Raw genomic sequence first — 18,310 nt, forward strand, 5'->3', positions numbered from 1 at the left:
CTTCCAGGAGGCTCTGAGCTCACCTGCAGCAGAGAATGAGACCCATGCTCCCCATTGCTAAAAATGCTTAGCGTTTTAAAAATGAGAAGTCTTAATGGTGAAGAAAGGCATTTGGACAATGTAGGACTCATCTCTATACCTGGGACAATGCATAGTGAAAAAAAAAAATCACAAAAAATGTTCTTTTACCTAGACATCCGCCTCCTCTGATAACCATCTGGCTTAAATATAATGACACCCAGGGCAGAACCTGGAGCGCTTCAAGGTCTGTCTTTAGGAGTACCCAGGCCAAGGTACATGCTGCCTCACCCATGCTACAAGGTAACTAGGTTAACACAGACCATAAACTCACCATCCAAAGCCAGAGAGATCGGAATGCATCTTATTCCTCCCAACTGAGACTGATTCTCCTTCTCCTTGCCTCTCACTGTCTTTATATACACACACGTCTGCTTAGTGAAGTATAAATACCTACATATACATATATGTATCTTGTGTATATGACTATATACTTATGTATGTAAACTATGTATAGTGTGTGCATTTATATGTGTATATAAAAGACATATATAGGGAAAATAAGAGAGGCAGGGAGAGAGAATCACACATACATACATATAAATATGTAGTACAATTCAATTCCCTTTAATTTCATTAAATTCAACCAACATTTAGAGTCTCTGCCATGTGCCGCCCTATAGAAGAGTGTCACCAACCCCCGTGAGCTCACCGTCTAGAGGAGAGACAAACTAAACCCAAACAAAAGTATGGCGGCTGGCGGCCTCTTACAATGGGGGGCAGCGTAATTTGGTGGTTCTAGATCAGGGGTGGTTATTACGTGTGCTTGAATCATGCCGACTGGACTCAGGCCCCGCTCCACCACTTTCAAGTTGTGTGACCTTCAACATGCAACTTGAGCCACGGTGTCCTCATCAGTAGAATGAGCATCAATAACAGTGTCTTCTTCACAGGGCCGTGAGGAATTAACGATATAACCAGTGAAACCACTTAAACTGGCACACAGAAGGTATTCAATAAAAGGGAGCTTTTATTATTACAGTTTTTATTCTTACTGAGAAGAATGTGAGGTTGTGCAGGTGGGGTGCAAAAGAAAACAAGGTCGATCTAACTTGGGGGTGTCAGGAGGAGCTTCAGGGAGGAGGTGGTGTGAGGAATAGGTTTTGGTCAGGGGGACAATAGGGAGAGAAGGCATTCCAAGGTGAAAAAGGAGTTTGTTCAAAGACCCTGAGGCATGAAATATCCTGGAATATCCTGAGAACTGCTGGCAGATCAGCACAGCAGAGTAAGGGTTCAAGGTCAAAGAGAAGCCAGAATCAGATCTGGAAGGACCACCAGAAAGCCCCAAGCAATGGAATAATGAAATCAGATTTGCTTTCAGAAATGTTTAGGTAATATCCAACTGAACGTGATTTCGCCATTGTGAGGACCAGCTATCACAAACACCACCGGAGTACATATACACCACAAAACAGAAGACTTAACTGTCATTTATATGTTCTTTTCCTCTGTTTACAAGTCTTCAAGGGTATTTTTTTGTTGCTTTGTTTCAGTTGTAGTAAACGATTGGTTTACTTTTTCCATGCTGGTTTCATTGCTGCAGAATATTTTACCACTAATATCTTACAGAATGATTTTTAAATACTCATCTTCCTAACCACAAGGAGGGTCTTCATTGACCACTTCTTAGCATTCGTTAAGATCCAGACAGTAAATCATTTGCCCTCAAAGCAGGCAGACAGCCATCACAGGTGGCGGTTCGGGTCTGGGAGATGGAGGTGGATGTGGGAGGCAGAGCCACGATCCAGGGTCAATACTGGAACTAGAAGCAAAGTCATATCCACGGATAAGAGCAGTATGAATGAACCAGGAAGGTCACTTCCAAAGAAAAAAGAAAAGAACATGTGCCATGGCACCAAAGGGAGAGACGAGAATGCAAAGTGGATCTTTTAAGCACATCCAGTGACCAAGGAGGTCCCTGGAGGGAAAAATTGGAGACGGGCAATTGAACCATCTGAATGTGTCTAGATTCATTTGCTCACATATCATTCATGAGGTCAGCCTATGAGTCAATTGTATTAATTCTCTTTGTTCACATATGTCCTGGGTATGGAGAGAACACCGTGATGCTGCAGGACTGCACATACTTTCCAACCATGAAGGACTCAGGGCAGCAGAAAGGGAATTCACTGCGAGTGGGCACCTGATATGTACCAGGTATTGTCCTAGATGTGCCTCTATATGCTGGCTCATTTAATCTCCATTCTACGCTGCTGATAAAATCAACAGATGTGAACAGTCTATTTTCTGGCCCCAATTTTCATTGTCATCTCATAGCCGAGATAACAGAGGTGGTAGGTGGGACAGAGAGCTGAAAACTGCAAATTTCAGACACCTAACACTTTATCTCCCTCCTCCTCCCCAAACTAACCTCTTTGGGTCTGGTCTTAAGTTTTTCATAAAATGAACATTGCCTTTTCTCAATTCATTTTTTCCCCTTTGAATTAGCAAGTATGGCCCCCAAATGCTGACACATTAAATCCTGCCAGTCCCTGTCAGACAGACCACTAACATGCTCAGTGTGTGTGTGTGTGTGTGTGTGTGTGTGTGCCCAAGCATGGGTGTGTCCAATTCAGGACAAACGGGGAGTGGTGTCACCCCCACAGGACCTGCCAGTGTATCAAATCCAAATTCTACACTCAGATGTCCTTTCAGTGCTATGGGAGGTGCTGGCTGCTGCAGCTTAAGTTGTTAAAAAATAAATTAAAAAAAATAACAAAAAATAAAATAGTTGTATCAACCTCTCACGTGGCATTCCAGCTTAGCATGTATTTAGTGATCAACTGAGAAACTCAAAGAGCATTGTGGGAATAATCAAAGTAAGTGTGAAAAAGAGCAGGATCTCTATCAATTGCTCTCTGTTTCTCAAACATTTCTCTCTTGAAAGATCAAATAAGCAATAACTTGTCTGTTGAACACCTACTATGTGACAGGTACTCTGTATCCAGTTGCACATCAGAGGATTTCTTCTTCATCACTGGCTGCCCTTTAAAACATTCAAAGCATTGATCAGGATGTTTTAGCTGTTTTCTTGTCAAGCAACTGTATTATTATGAACGTCTTCAGAGGCTTAACACTCTGATGGCTATGCAGAGTTTTCTGGGGCCTTTTTGGTCTGTTCTGTTTTCTTCCTACTGTTGTTTTTGTGTGTGGTTTTTGTTTTGTTTTTTTACTTAAAACTTTCCTTTTCCTACTTTCCGATTTTAGGGAGGAAAAAAAAAAAAAAAAAAAAAAACCTCGCATCTGGGGCCTGAGACCACTTGAAATGTCTGGGCTGGGGATTGCTAATGACCTCCCAGAGATAACCCAAATTGCTGATTTAGCAAAGCCCATTCTTGACCTTGACACAAGACAAGACAGGCAAAGGGAGAGGACTTGCCAGGCAGCCGTGAAAGAAGACGGATCATGGAAGCGCTCAGATCTCCCCAGGCCCCCTCCCCCATTCAGCAAACACCTGGCTGAGTTGGAAAACATGACCGGTCCAACCTTCCTATTGGCACCAATTGAAGCTGTCAGCTCTCGGCTTGTCACCAGTTGCACTGGGAGGCCCCGGACAGCCACAAGAGCCCTAATTAGGCAGAAATGACACTTCTACAACTGACCTGCCAGGACCTTTGGCAAACCATTTAACATCATTAGTTAACATTTTTAAAAAGTGTGAATGTAAATGAACAGCCAGTGGCTTTCAATGGAGTTTGTCGGTGGCATCCCCCCCACTCCACCCCCCCCCCCCCAGCTCACTCTTTCTCTTTTTACATGAATAGTCCACTTGTTTCCTCCAGAATTGGAGGGAGGCGCTGGGGAAGAAGGAAGAGGACCGGTCCTCTGCGGGGAGAGACATGTTAAAGCATAAACAAGCTTGGAGGATGGAGAGACAATCTCTTCCAGCCTCAGCATAGGCCTGAACACACACAAGCTCCCAGCAGAGCAGGGCAGGGAGGGGACAGGAGTGAGCCCAGCCAGGTCCCTCTCCTGGAGCTGGGCCTGTGAGTGTAGATGTCAACCATCGCCCATTCCGGGCTTTGAGGAGCTGGGAAACAATCTCATTTCCCCGACTCAAGGGCGCTTCTGAAATATTCTTTCTCTGGTACCTCTTCCCACTCACTCGTTAGCACTCGGAATGAGCAGATGTTCTGCAATGATTTAGCAAATATCTTGTGTGTGCTTCAATCTCACTGTACCTCATCCCTCTCCAAAGGAATGAAATCTCGGGGGTGGGGGGTGGGGGGTGAGGACTTCCCCGATGCCAAGGTTGATACTTACGCAAATCAGTTTGTTTCCTACCTGAAGCTGGTATTTCCCACCTGGAATCACACTTCATTTTGCTCTTTGCTGTACACCCACAGAGTCCGTACATGCCGACACTGTCCATCTGTAGGAGGGGAAAAGAGTTTCACTGTGAAAATGTCACTGTGTCCATCTGTTAATGCGCTGCTCTCAAAGTGTGTGTGTGTGTGTGTGTGTGTGTGTGTGTGTGTGTGTGCTGGGTAACAGCTGGAGGAGGCCTCACAGAGTAGAAGGGAAGCAAAGGCACAGGTGGGCAGCACACGGGCTGGGCTCCTGGAGGGCCTCTGCACTTACCACCTACTGGTTGTGTGGCCCTGGACAAGGGGGTTGGCCCTGGTGTTCTCATCTGTAAGATAGAGATAATGCCTCAGTACCTCCTGTGGGGAAAACAGAGTAGATGGAAATACCATGTGAACCGGCGAGCCCCACGTAAAAGTAAGGATTTCCAGACATTTTAGAGCTGCCAAAATTGAGGTGCTATACCAGGTCCCCAGCTTAGTGAGAATCTGCCGTCTTGCTCCTCAAGGCGAGCTGGACAAAGCCACTCCACCATCACCGGCACATCCCAGGTCCCCCCTCTTCACCTCCACTCCAGCTCATTCTCCCAGGGGCTATAAGTACCACAAAGGAAAGTGCAGGGGTGCAAGACGAATTCGTAAAACCCACGGTCATGGGAGCCCCTTGGCCTCTCTGCTGGATCCTAAGCAGTAGGAGAGGGGAAGCACGTTTGTCTACCTCTGCATTTGCAGAAGCCCCGAGGACAGCCGTGGGGACGATGCCCCACAAAGGTTTGCTGCGTCCAGATGCAGTGCGGGGGTGGAGGTGGGGTGGGGGGATGTGTGCTTTACGAAGGCAGCCCAGACCCCAAATCCGGAGAGCTGGGCTTGCCCCCGAATTAGAGAAACGAGCGAGGGCAGCCGGGGCGGCTCGGAGGCTTAGCGCCACCTTCAGCCCGGGGCGCGATCCTGGAGACCTGGGTTCGAGTCCTGCGGCGGGCTCCCTGCGAGGAGCCTGCCTCTGTGTGTGTGTGTGTGTCTCATGAATAAATAAAAATCTTAAAAAAAAAAGAAAGAAAGAAACGAGTGAAACCAGGCCGGCGGCTGCATGGGGGTGGCGGAGGCCTGCTAGGGAGCCACGAGACACACACACACACACACACATAGAGAGAGAGAGAGAGAGAGAGAGAGAGAGCAAAAGCAAACAATCTTCGTTTGGGGCAGAAAGAGAGAGAAAATACCGGGAAACGTCCTTAATAACAGTAAATGGGAAAGGGAGAGAAGAGCTCCTCCGTGATGGAGTATTTAGTGCTTTTAAGCTAAATACCTCCGCATATTAAGCAAATAGAGAAAAGCCAGCTAGAAGATGTCAGCAAATTGAACCGAACGGCGCTCAGCGCGCTCAGAAAGCCGATAGGAGGTGTCTGGGTTTGACCCTTTCCCCATCACATGCCTGGTCGGCGCCCGCTTGTTTAGCGTTGCCTCTCCTCTCCAGCTGCGGAGCTTATTGAAAAGCTCTTGCTCCCCGCCTGGTTTTGGCACATTTTCTGCAGGTGCCTCCTACTGCGGCCACAATGGGCTGCGAGGGAGGTTCAGACCTGTCAACAGCTCCGGGGGCGGGGGCGGGGGCGGGGGCGGGGGCGGCGGCGACCCGGCCTCGGTCTTAAAGGGCCAGTGACACGCCGCGCCGCTCCCCTCCCCCCCCCCCCCCCCCCCGGAGCCCGCGGCGCCCGCACCTGCTAATGAGATGAATCCCTTCTCCCGCTCGCTCTTTCTCCCTCTAATGATTTCACTTGATCGCTTTCGCTCCTTCCTGGACGGGGAATCGCTCCGTTGAAAATATAAAGTAATTGCCTGGAAAACACTGCTCCGCCACCACCACTCCCTTGCCTGGCTGAAAATGTCACAGCAATTGAAAAGCTCTTAGCCCCGGTTCCGGAACGAGGTGGCTCAAGGGGACGGGCTTTGCATCGGTCTCCGAGCGCTCGCGGGTCCCCGAGAGCTGCAAGTTCTCCCGGGCGCCTAATTGATTTTTTTAGGACTGAGCCTTTTCCCTCCAGCAGCACGGTATGATTTTGTGGGCGACTGTGGACAATGAACCAAACTAAACTAGAAAACTCCCTTCGAACCCTAGAATCAGATAGAGCTCGCTCAGAGCAAAGACGTTGTTTTTCTTTAGTCGCCCTGCCATTCTTTTCTCAGAAGCCCCGGAATTCGGAGGGATGGCCACGTGGGTCAAGTGTGATTTAGGAGAGCAGAGCGGCCTGGTTCCCATCACATGAAAGGAAGGTATCTTTGTCTAGAAGGGAGTGGGGGCCTTGGTTCTGCAAAGTCGAATCGATGCTCTAATTGTTTAAGATGTGCTGATTTCTTTTCCCTTTTCGGGTCTGTCACTTGGCGGCAGCAGTGACACACTGTGGGAATGGGGACCACACACTTGAGTTTTCATAAATACTTTATTAGTCATCGCCACGCCAACGTGGGGAGTAAATTCACCTGGAGGGAAAAAAAAAAATCACTTTGTCATACGCATGAACCTGCCAGCAAAATAAACAGTGGTTGGTGACGGTTTCGTTTTCCTCTGACAGGTGAAAGCCTAAGTCTGCATCTGAGTAAGAGAGAGAGACTTTTTTTTTTTTTTTTTTTCAGTTTAATTGGTGAGAAGCACCACTTGCTAAATGAGATGCTGGCGTGTTACTAGTTCCGGGGAACAAAGCTGCAGGTGAATCACCTTCCAGCCAGATGAACCATGAATATTTTTTGTAGCTGATGAAGTAAGGGCAGTGGACATGCTTATTACTGCATTTTATAAGTAGGCGAAAACATCTGCCTCCTTACTCCACAAACTGGAGTAGAGAGAACCACAGCTACAAAAAGGCCACTGAAAATTATAAATCTGAAGAAAGCCACAGAACTTTTTACAGCTAACCCTCTGAGAGGCCATGGTACAAGTTTCACAACTGTAAACAGGGGCGGCACTTTTTCCTTGGAATTTAGGAATTTGGGACTGTAGATTTTTAAATCTTGTAATATTGTCAGAATATGCCTGACATTCAGTTGGGGCAATTACACATATTTTACCAAAAAAAAAAAATGTATCATAAAGGGTATTCTTCCTTTATCCATAATGAAGAGAATTTTAAAAAATCTTTAAGTCCATTAAATAAATTGATTCCTGAATAGAAGAATTACGTTGACAGCTTTTCACCAGCAACTAAAGGTTTTTCTATTTGATTATATGAAGATGTGTGTGTGTCTGTGTGTGTGTGTGTAAAAGGAGGGCATGGAACTAAAAAAGTCCTGGCTGGCTCTATGATTTTTTTTTTTTAATCTATAAAGATGATTCCTACAATGGAAACAAATAAGCAGTAAAAATGACCACAGAGCTCTAACAGCTTTGCCTATTAGACAGGCGGTCAAGACAGAGTAAGAATGGGTTAAGTCCCTGCAGCCACAACGAGGAGCCTGGATCCTCTAGGGCTAGAATCCCAAACCCCCTTGCAAAAGATGGCCCAGGAAGCAGGCATGTGGGGAAGGTGGTGGCTGGCCTGCTGCTGGTGCTCAGGCTGCTGTCCTCCACATGAACTCCCAGAGTGAGACTGGGTGGACGGTGTGAACACCGTTTCACCATATTTCTGGAGGGGGGAGAAAGAACATATGAAGGGGACAAAAACAGGTCAACAAAGCAGGCGGTCAGTGGAACCAGCGTCAAAGCTGACAGCAGCCCCAGGACTGGTTTCGCTTCTACATCCTCCTTTTTCATGTATCCGTACGTGATGTAAAAGGCCTGGATAGAATTCCAAAGTTCAGAAACAACAAAATGGGGATTCACATCTCATTGCTCACGTGGGTCCTTGCCGCACATTTGAAACCACCTGACTCCACAAGGTAGAAATTAATTAGCTTTGGGTTACGTGCATTTGACCTTCACACTAAATAGGGTTTGTCAAGATGTTGGGCATGTGTTTAAAAATAAAAGAATATATTTTAAAATGCTGCATCATGTCTGTGTCTGCACACCTGACTGATGATATGTTCACACGGCAATGAGAGTTATATCCCAAGGCTAAAACATGTTTGTTCTCTAGGGTAAAAGCTAACATTCTTCATAATCAGGTCCTGTATATTTACCTATGTAGTGAGAGCCACAGGTATTTCAGCCTGAGCCCTTTATTTGTTTAGTGTTTACACCTGCTACTGACATGCATCCACTGAAATGTTAAGATCCTTTATACTCAAATAAAAAGTTCACATGGAGCTGATGGACAATAGTACCTGTTGCAATGTTTGTATTCCAGCTGTAAGGTGCACTTCCTTCCCAGTTAGAAAATGATGTCAGTTTAAAATCTGCTTTATAGCTCCTGAATTAACATAGAACCACTGGCTAAGGGAAGAAAAAGATTTTGCTATCTCATCCCTCGGCGGAATGCACGGGCTCATCCTAAATCAACACTGCACCTACAGTGTTTGTGACGCCGTCAGACAACACCGAAGCTGTGTGAGCACAGACTTCGCCCCCCACCCCCACGAGGAGCTCGGTTCTATTTTGTTTCTTACAATTTTCTTAGAATTACATGCTGCCAAGTTGCCTTGTCTTTCAACAGTCAGAATGCACTAAGTAGCCAAAGAAGCGTTACCATACGGTTTCTCTCCAGTTTGTGTGATGCAGGATCACAGCCCCTTTCTTCCAATCCAAGCCTTCCAGAGTCCAGCTTATTTTAAAATATCCAACTGAGACAGATGCCCTTGAGTAATCAACACACGTAAGACCGAACCAAAGGACTAGTCGTAGACACCAACCATTAAAAACCTTACATTTTTACCTACGTATCTTGTGAAAAATAGACGAGATAGGCTGGTGTGAGGTGTATATCCTGCAGTCTAAATTTGGAGAGTGAGGGGGAGTTGCTCATAACCACAGTAATCACAGGGGCTGATCCTGATGTGGCAGCTGAGCCTTCACCCCAGAGAGCAGAGATGCATGTGTGTGACATTTTCTGATCCACCAGCCAGAGCCAAATTTTGTGCCAAGTAGCATCGCGTTTGTTTCTTAGCACTAGGGCTTGGAAAGAGTGTGAAAAGTTCAAGGCACACCCCTAGTGGGTTAGAACCAAACCCAGACAACATACACAAGGGAAGGTAAAAATGATTATTTTTAGTTAAAAAAAAAAAAAACACGTGGTGATTTCTTCTATTCTCATATAACAAATAATACTTGGACATAAAGCCTATTGCAAAAACAAATGAAAAGATCTTTAAATTTTATTTTCAATGCCTCATTTCGATTGCATTTCTTGCTTTTACAGATTTATAACTGTCTCAAGAAACCTATTTTCTTTCCAACAATAGCTGCTTTATAAGAAATATACAAAAAATATTAACTGTACATTTTTCCTGCTATGGTCTTAGTTAAGAATTCAAAATGCCTGGATTTTCAGGAAAGTAATAAATAATGATACAAGGGAAAATATACAACTTAAAGCTTGTAAACTGATAGCCACACATTTTTAGTTGATTCAAACATCATACTTTAAGAGTTGTTTTTGTCCTTATTCTACAAAATGTAGTCTTTGATTCTTGCCCTCTAAAAGACAGTCTTTGATGTTGTATCCTCAAAATCAACACAGGAACCTAACTTTCCCCCCTTGTATACCATCAGCTTTGCTATCAAGAAAGAAGAAAGCAACTTGTTTAATGATGAGACCACCAAAGTTTAGGTCAGACCCACAAGTTAATAAAAGTTCCAACAAGTGTTGGCACGGAAGAATTTTTACATCCAAAAGAAATCTGTTACTAGTGCTCTCAAACAGGAAGTCTACCTTTAATACTGTAGAAGTAGAAGACTTCTCTAGAAGGCACAGAGACTTCATGTTAACTGAGAGGCTCTTGCTGTGAAATTCTCTACCTTGTGAGTTCGTTACACAGTCCTCTCTACTTTCAAATTCCCATAGCGGTTCTAATGCTAGAGTGCAAATATTTGGCCATGAACTTTGGGATGGAAGGTTACCTATGATGGTGCAGGGATATTTTAAATTACCCGGTTGTTCATAAATCAACTCAGATTTTTACAACAGTCTAACAGCAGCTGTTGTGCAAGGGCACCTCCTCCTGGGAGTCTGGCCAGTTCTGACAAGGGCAGTGGCAGAGACTGGATCCTTGGTGACCCATGTTGCTTTCTTTGGCCGTATCTCTACACACACAAAAAGAAAAGAAGGACAGGGAAGGCACCCAGATACTTCTATTCCAACCTCACTTTGCCTCAATTTTTTATTTCACATGAAAGTGCCTTCACACAGAATCATTCTAATACCCAGCACTCTTAATTCCTGAGCATGACTGTGTTAGATTCTCTCGTGCTTTCCTTTTCCTATCTCCAAACTGTTGCATTTAAAGATGGTTATGCTGACTGTAGCCCAAGAAGAAGACAGGCATCATTAAAAATATGTTAAAATTATTTCCACATTAGAAATAACATTTTAGCCTTTCATCCTGACCACATCTCTCCTTAAGTGTTAATGAAAACATTTTTCTGAGAAACTAATTCTGATCATTACTTCTTTAATTTCTACAGTATCCACTTCAGGTTTTGAATGTACAATCACAAAATATAATAATGGTATTTAACTAAAAACAGGATCCACTGTCCCTTGTTAACATACAATGCTGTGTATTTTTTTAATTACACAGAAGTTTAATCTAACACATTAGACTGGCATTAGAGATGCATTCACAAATGTCACCTTAAATAATTAAATAATTTTGGGCCCCAATGATAGTAACTTACATATAATTGTCACATATAAAAGTGATGCAATTAAATCAAATCAATACTGAGAAATTTGCCTAAAATGCTTTTGCTAAAAATTCCTGGGAATTTCCTCCCCAAAATTACTCCCCCCAAAGAAATAAGCCTCATCTACATCTATGACTACAATTTTTTTTAAATTACTCCCCCAAAAGAAATCATTCCCATCTGCATCTATGACTACAATTTTTTTTAATTTTAAAAGATTTTATTTCAAGGAACAAAAATTCTCAGATGTCTGAAGCAGGACCCAAAAAAAGGCAAATCAAGGAAGAAAAAGAAAACAAATATGACTCTACATTTTGTCAACAACAAATATCAAAGGTCAAGTCCTAAATTTTTGACAACTGAATTTTTTAAATCCCTCAAATAATATTTGACGTTTAACATGACCATAAGATTCATGACCAGGCCCATAGAAATCATCAGTTAGAAAGGCATAGAGTGTTTTGATTTCACTAATAAGAAATAGATAATTCCCCTTAAGCAGATTAACTTAAAGTACATTTTCAGGGAAGCTAAAATCCCCTTCAATCAAGTTCTTAAGTTTAATTACAAAAGTCAAACAATTTATTGGCTCTCATTCAAGCGCAACAACAAAATAGTTGGGCACACCACTCTCAAGGCCAGGAAACAAACCAGATCAATGTTTGCAGCAGTTACAGAGAAAACATTTTCAGCTATAACTTGATAAAACATCTAACTGGTCCTCTTAACTGAGATTTCTCCTCTTTTTCTTCTTTGCTGCTCCCTCTGTGGGAAAGATGTTTAACATTTTCTTCGTTCACAATAAACACAATTACGATATTTATTTTGCTACTTTTATATTAAGAGAAGAAGTACAAATTAGAAAGCCTGGCCTTTGTAGGATATTTCATATGTGTTCATTTGCTTTATTAACCCCATAATTATGTCACAGAAATCCTCTTAGGTTATATCTACTTCTACAAAGTTAGAAAAGTATCTATTTTAAAATGGCAAAATAGTTTGCTTTAAAGAATTTCTTTTGCCTGATTTTCCCCCTTTCTTTTTACTGTCTAAGCTCACTGGATAACTGCCCTACTTCCAGTTTCATTCTGCCTATACAGAAACTGTGTGTCTATACCCTGAAAAATGCCAATTAAACTGCCAGCAATAGCATCTCCCGCAGTATCTTTTGGTCTTCAGTGTCAAAGCCCTCTGAACAAATGACCGGAAGGCTAGATCTAAAACAGCCTTTGACAGGATGCCAGCTTTGAGCACTCACATTACAACCACGGCTCCGGCTTTCTGCTTTCTTTGGGAAACAAGAGAGAAATAATGCATCAACTATATAATTTTGCACAAATGGTAAAGGTTAAAACAAAAGTGATAGATTACCAGGAGGTCTGATTATCTCAAAAGGTCACTAATACTGTTTTAAAAGGGGGAAGGGGTTCCCTTATCATTTAATTCAACTCAATTCCACCTGAATTTCTGTACAAAGCTAAATAAAGGTTTTAAGATAAATATTGCAAAACTCTAAAAATGTTATTTTCCTTCTCCTTAATTTCTTTGGTAATAGTGACATCATTTATTCTTTGTTAGACATAGTGGGAAGAAGTTTCCATGGATTTTCAAGTTTAATCCAATAGCAATACTATGAAATTGAAAGTATCAGTTGATGAACAAATGGGCTCAGAGAGGTCAAGTAACATGCACAAAGTCACACAGCTAGGAACTGGAAGAACCAGGGCTTGAACACATATGGTCTGGTTCCAAGGCCCAACATTTCCAGGCCTTCTTGGCTCTGTCCACTATTAAAGCATTCCTGTGTGAAGCCTTACCCATTCTCTTTCTGACATGATCCTCAAAGAAATCTCTTAGCAGAATATTTGGCTGCATATTAATATCATATATTTAAAAAACACCTGTGTGAGCCCCACCCCTGAAGATTCCGATTTAATAGATCTGGGATAGGGCCCCAGTATCAATATATTTTTGATACTACAGCAGTGAATAGATAACCCTCCTTTTCATGGTGCTTAAATTCTAACGGTGCTCATATTCAACCAGAATCTAGTAGAATCCCCAAGTGATTCTAATGTGCAGCTTAGATTGAGAACCAGTGATCAAGAGATTAATACCATCTACCCAGGCTCCTTTCTCCAAGATCTCAGTGTGAGCAACTCAACAGGCTTCTCCAGGAAGGATGGCCAAGAGCCTAGCAATCGCTGACATGAGACAGATGGATCTGACTACAAGATTTCTAGGTTCAATCTCTACAAGATTGACGTAGTGGAGCATGGCAGGGCAGGATGGGGAGGGGAGATGGGGTGTAAATGCATGAACACTGGAGTCCTCTGGGTCTGGGTTCAAATTCCATCTCCAGCATTTGCTAACTATGTCACTTCCTTCAGGCCAATTGCTTACCTTTTGTGGTTGCTTTGCAGATTCAATGGGATGACATAAGAAAAACCCCAGGCAGACAAAAGTTCTCCATCAATGTAGTTGCTGCCCTGGTTTTTGTTGTTATTTCTAGCACAGGGGTAATGACTACTGCTGGGAGACATCGGTAATGAAAAAAATCAAATTACAAAAAACATTTTATTATTAGTCAAATCATTCCTACTCTCTTACTTAGTATTTAATTTACAGCTCTTTATATTGCAATTAGCTTGGCAATCCTATTTCTCATTCATGACAACTAGGCAAGGAGGGGTAACATTATTAATCCCATTTTCTAGATGGGGAAAAGGCAACATTTCCATCTATTCTATCTCCGGTTTCTATGATTCTATGATTAAAGGCACCTGCAATCATGTTCATTAGTTCCCTATGAAAAATGATATTCAACACAGATGGCAAATGCAGGCAAGAATTAACAAGCACTTGATAGCAACCCCAAAATTACATATAAACAATCACTTCTGAACATTAAAGTCATGGCAAACAAGTTCCAATTTATATAAAGGTGTTGAAAAGGATTAACAGAAAATGAACAAATATATTTTTCTTTATCCTCATTCATTTAGGAAACGTCTGACATGGCTTAGAAATCCTTTTTGAAATGCAGACTGAAGAATGATTTCCTCCATGAAGGGCCTTCATTTAGCAGATAGGACTAGGCTAATATGTCCCGATGTTTTATCTTGGATCAGAGCTACAAAACAACTGAGGTCTAGGATGGAGAGGCCTGGTTCTATGGTTCTCAGTGGAGGTTCCTGAGAAGCCCGCACACTGTGGGCAAGGGGCTCACCATGCCAAATGTTCACCAGACACACACCTGACACTGGAGAGAGGCTCGCCTATACATGTATTCTTTCTTGTATGGATGGAGTTTACATGAATGAAATACAATTGCTCCAGACATACTACTGAATTTTTCCTCACTGCTTATAACCACTATTGTATGGAAGGGGCGGTTTCCTCAATTTTTTGTTGTTAAAAAGGAATCTTCATATTCAAAAAGCTTAGGAAACACTGATTGATGAGATCTAGATTTTGGGGAAAGCTGGGACTCCAATCTGTCTTCTAATCCTCAAACAGCCCTTGTCCTACACCATACATCTCTTCCACTGCTGGCGCCCCACCCATGGGAAGCCAATAGTCATGTCTGTGTCCTCACTCTAAAGGAGGAGAGTATAGTCCCATCCTCCCTCCCGGGATATGTTCCAAAACTTTCCTTATCCCCTGAGACTTTCCTCTGATTTTCCTTCCTTTCTTTTCCTTTCCCCCTACTCACACCTGTTTATAGGTATAAAACCCCTCTTTATACTTTTAGGGTTAGCAGCACTCAAAGTCTTTCAAGCTCTGATGCTCTGTGAGCGCCCCTGGACATTCAGTCTCAATATGAAATGGAAGTACAGTCACTAAGGTACTAAAACAAGGAATGTGAGAAGTATGTATACAGTAGTCATGCACATGAATATATTTTACAGCTAAAACCCAGTGCTTCTAATAGCTATAGAAAATAAGAAAATTGAAATAGTCGTGAAAAGTCATTTTATTTCATCTGGATCTGTCAACACTAATAGGATGTTAATAAACCCCTAGCATACCAACTTTTCAAAATGCTTTCATGTCTCTTAATGCAGTTTATTGTCCTGAAGGCTCACCAGGATATAAGTGCTAGGATCAAGGGCCACGAGAACTTAAGTGCCATAAAGGGAAGAAATGTTACCTATTTTATTCACAGCTGTTCTCAGTGCCCAGAGCAGTATCTGGCACATGGCAGACATTCAATAAATATTTTTCAATGGGCTGAATGACAGAAGTAAACAACGATGGTAGTTTTAGCTACTTATTTGGCCCACATGTAGTTTTATTTTTAAGAGAATGGGATGATTCTATAAGGAAACAACTGTGTTCTTAACGATCTTTTGTCAGTCTTTAATTCTTCTTTAATCTCAATCTTTAATATGACTTGATATTCTTCCTTCAAATATTTTAATGTCATTGTTCAAAGTCATACAAGTAGTACATTCATTTTAGGAAAATCAGATACTACTAATATATAAAAAGAAAATTAAAGCTCCCAATGATCTCATTACCCTAGGACAACACAATTAATGTGCTTAAAGTATGTTGTTTCAGATTTTATTCTATGCGTATATACACATGCACATCTAACACAAAACTCTCTGCCTCAGACCTCATGAGCTGGACTCTTTTCTCTTTTCCCTAGGCTCTTTTTGCTTATTGCCTGTTATAGCACCTTACCCTCCTCCTATGTCCTAAATATATTCCTTTCTCAGTATTTAGGTCCTTGCTTCAAGAGGACTTTTTTTTCGCTTTTCCCTCCAGAGGATTCATCTATTTTTATTTCAACTTTTAAGTTCCGTGGATGGATGAATGAGTGATCTCTGAGATACCAGTGTTCCCCAAGTTCCACGCATCTAAAACCAAATGCATCATGTTCCTTCCATCAAGACCTCATCACTTGTTCATCTACCCCATTTCTATCAACTGTAAAAGAACTCTACAAGCCATCCTCAATAGCATCATCTTTGGTCCCCCAACCCCACAACCACTCACTCACAATGACTGCCATTCTTCTCCCTATTAACTCTGTCATCCGTCTCTTGCCATTGCTACCAGTGTGGTTCAGGCCCTTACATCGACATGATTTTCTACCTGGGTCTCCTGCTCTCTGTACAACTAAAGACTCACCAAGCTTACTCACTGCTGCCTGCTAACTCTCTAAAACACCACTTCCATCTTGCATACCCTACTCTTCCATCCTGATGTCTCATTATTACTGAAAACAAATCTTTTGCTCCAGCCAGGCTGCTGTATTCATTATTCACTCAATTTGAAAACATTTCGAGTTAAGTATTTATTATGCATTTATTATATATAAAATCCATTCATTCATTCAAGTATATTTACTGAGCAATGATTCTGTAAGGTAATCTACTGGGGACACAATGGTGGACAAGACAGACCACATCTCTGTCCTCACAGAACCTAGAAGCCAGTGGAGTGGATTATAGATGGGAGATTCCAAAATGTGGTGGTCCCAGCCCAGGATACTTTCAACCTTCCATTAAAGGGTCAAATGAGTCAAGATATCTCTGAGAGGTAAGCTTTGTGGTCCAGGCTACAAGTGGGGAAGGAGTTCAGAAAAAAAGGAAGGGCTAAGTGAGGAGAGCTGGTGTGGAGCACGGTTTCTCTGCAGATGTGGGACTCAGCCAGGCATTGAAGGATGGGCATCTAAGGAGAGGGGGTGCCTTCCATCCACGGGGCTAGGAGGAAAGGCACCCAGTGCAATGGGCACAACAGCAGCAACTGCACTGGCTTCTTTTGTATAAAGGTTCATTCAACACCTATGCAGCAGAGCACATGCTCTGTCCCTGCCCACCCACGCTCTGAGGGTTTATGAGGGTGACTCAGACTGTGGTCCTACCATGGAGAGATTTCCACTTAGCAAGGAGGATAAGGCAGGCCTGTGATGATCTGTCGCACCCCCAGAAAGTGAGACGTTCCATTAGAGATTCAGAGACAACTCTGAGGGAGTTCAGAAAGAGGTACATGTCTGGGTTCCTCTAACAGTATTTATTGAATCACATATTTTATACAGCTACATGCACCTAGCGAAAATACCTATCTGGCTTTAAATTGTTTTCTCATTCATTTTCTCATTTTATCCTAAGTGACTTGTGAAGCAGGCAGACTAGATTGGATTGCTTTCCGGATGAGCAAAACACAGCATAGATGTTTTAGGTGATCTGCGTAAGTCAGGAACACAAAGAGGCAAGAGCAGAACGAGAACACCCTGTCCATCTCGGCCCATTCCTGCAGAATTATCTAGAGCAGAAGGCACAAGAAGCTCTATCGTTGTGCAGGACACCTGGCAGGTGCAATGAAGCCATGGAGGCAGCGGGATTTAAAAGGGCAGAGAGGGACGCCGGGGTGGCTCAGTGGTTGAGCATCTGCCTTGGGCTCAGGTCATGATCCTGCGGTCCTGGATGGAGTCCCATAACAGGCTCCCCACAGGGAACCTGCTTCGCCCTCTGCCTGTGTCTCTGCCTCTGTGTGTCTCTCATGAATAAATAGGTAAAATCTTTAAAAGGGGGGGCGGGGGGCAGAGACTGAAGCAGCCTCGCAGGATACAAGAGAAGGGATAGGACCCAGTGACGTCTTCTACTCCCACTTTTCCTTCCCAAGTCTTGCCTGTGTCATTCTCCACCCCTAGGCCTGTCCGAGCCACAACCATTTGGGGGCCACACTGGTTTTCCCTCCCACTGATCTCCTGGGGTGGGGGTGGGGGTGGGGGTCGGGGTCGGGGGCGCGCAGCCGGTTCTCGCCTGCCCTCCGCAGGGTGCCCAGCCAGCACACCGCTAGGCTCAGGGCAGGCGGCTAATGCCTGGTACCTCCAGGGCCCAGGGAGGGGACATCCGCCCCCAGGCGTGGGCCGGCGCGGGACGCCCTCGCCACCCCGAGGAGCGCACGGACCCTAAGCCCCGAGGGAGTGGGAGGGGGCGCGGGGAGGGCACGACGGCCCGGGGCGGGGGGGGGGGGGACCACGACGCGCCGCCCGAGGCTCGGGTCTCCCCCTGCAGGCAGGGGCTAACGCTCCCACGCTTCCGCAGAATGCATTTCCTGAGAGCGTGACCCCCATCGGGGAAATTGTGGGGGAAAGTGGTGAAAGACGAGGCCAGCAGAGCAAGAGCGTCGCGGGGGG

General features: G+C 43.7%; 1 protein-coding gene across 4 annotated transcripts in view; it reads right to left on the reverse strand.

The window, feature by feature from the left end:
- Positions 1 to 18,310, reverse strand: part of HSPA12A (heat shock protein family A (Hsp70) member 12A) — a 160,443-nt gene that overhangs the window by 141,711 nt on the left and 422 nt on the right. For 2 of the 4 annotated variants that reach the window (XM_038578904.1, XM_038578900.1), the window contains exon 2: positions 4,363 to 4,450. In XM_038578904.1, the coding sequence (XP_038434832.1) occupies positions 4,363 to 4,450 (88 nt within the window). Of the gene's footprint in view, positions 1 to 4,362; positions 4,451 to 4,659; positions 4,712 to 5,814; positions 5,960 to 18,310 lie in introns of those variants that run through there. The other 2 variants (XM_038578901.1, XM_038578902.1) reach the window with 2 other exon arrangements.

Source organism: Canis lupus, chromosome 28 (genome assembly GCF_011100685.1).
Source record: "Canis lupus familiaris isolate Mischka breed German Shepherd chromosome 28, alternate assembly UU_Cfam_GSD_1.0, whole genome shotgun sequence".
Classification (NCBI taxonomy): Eukaryota; Metazoa; Chordata; class Mammalia; order Carnivora; family Canidae; genus Canis; species Canis lupus.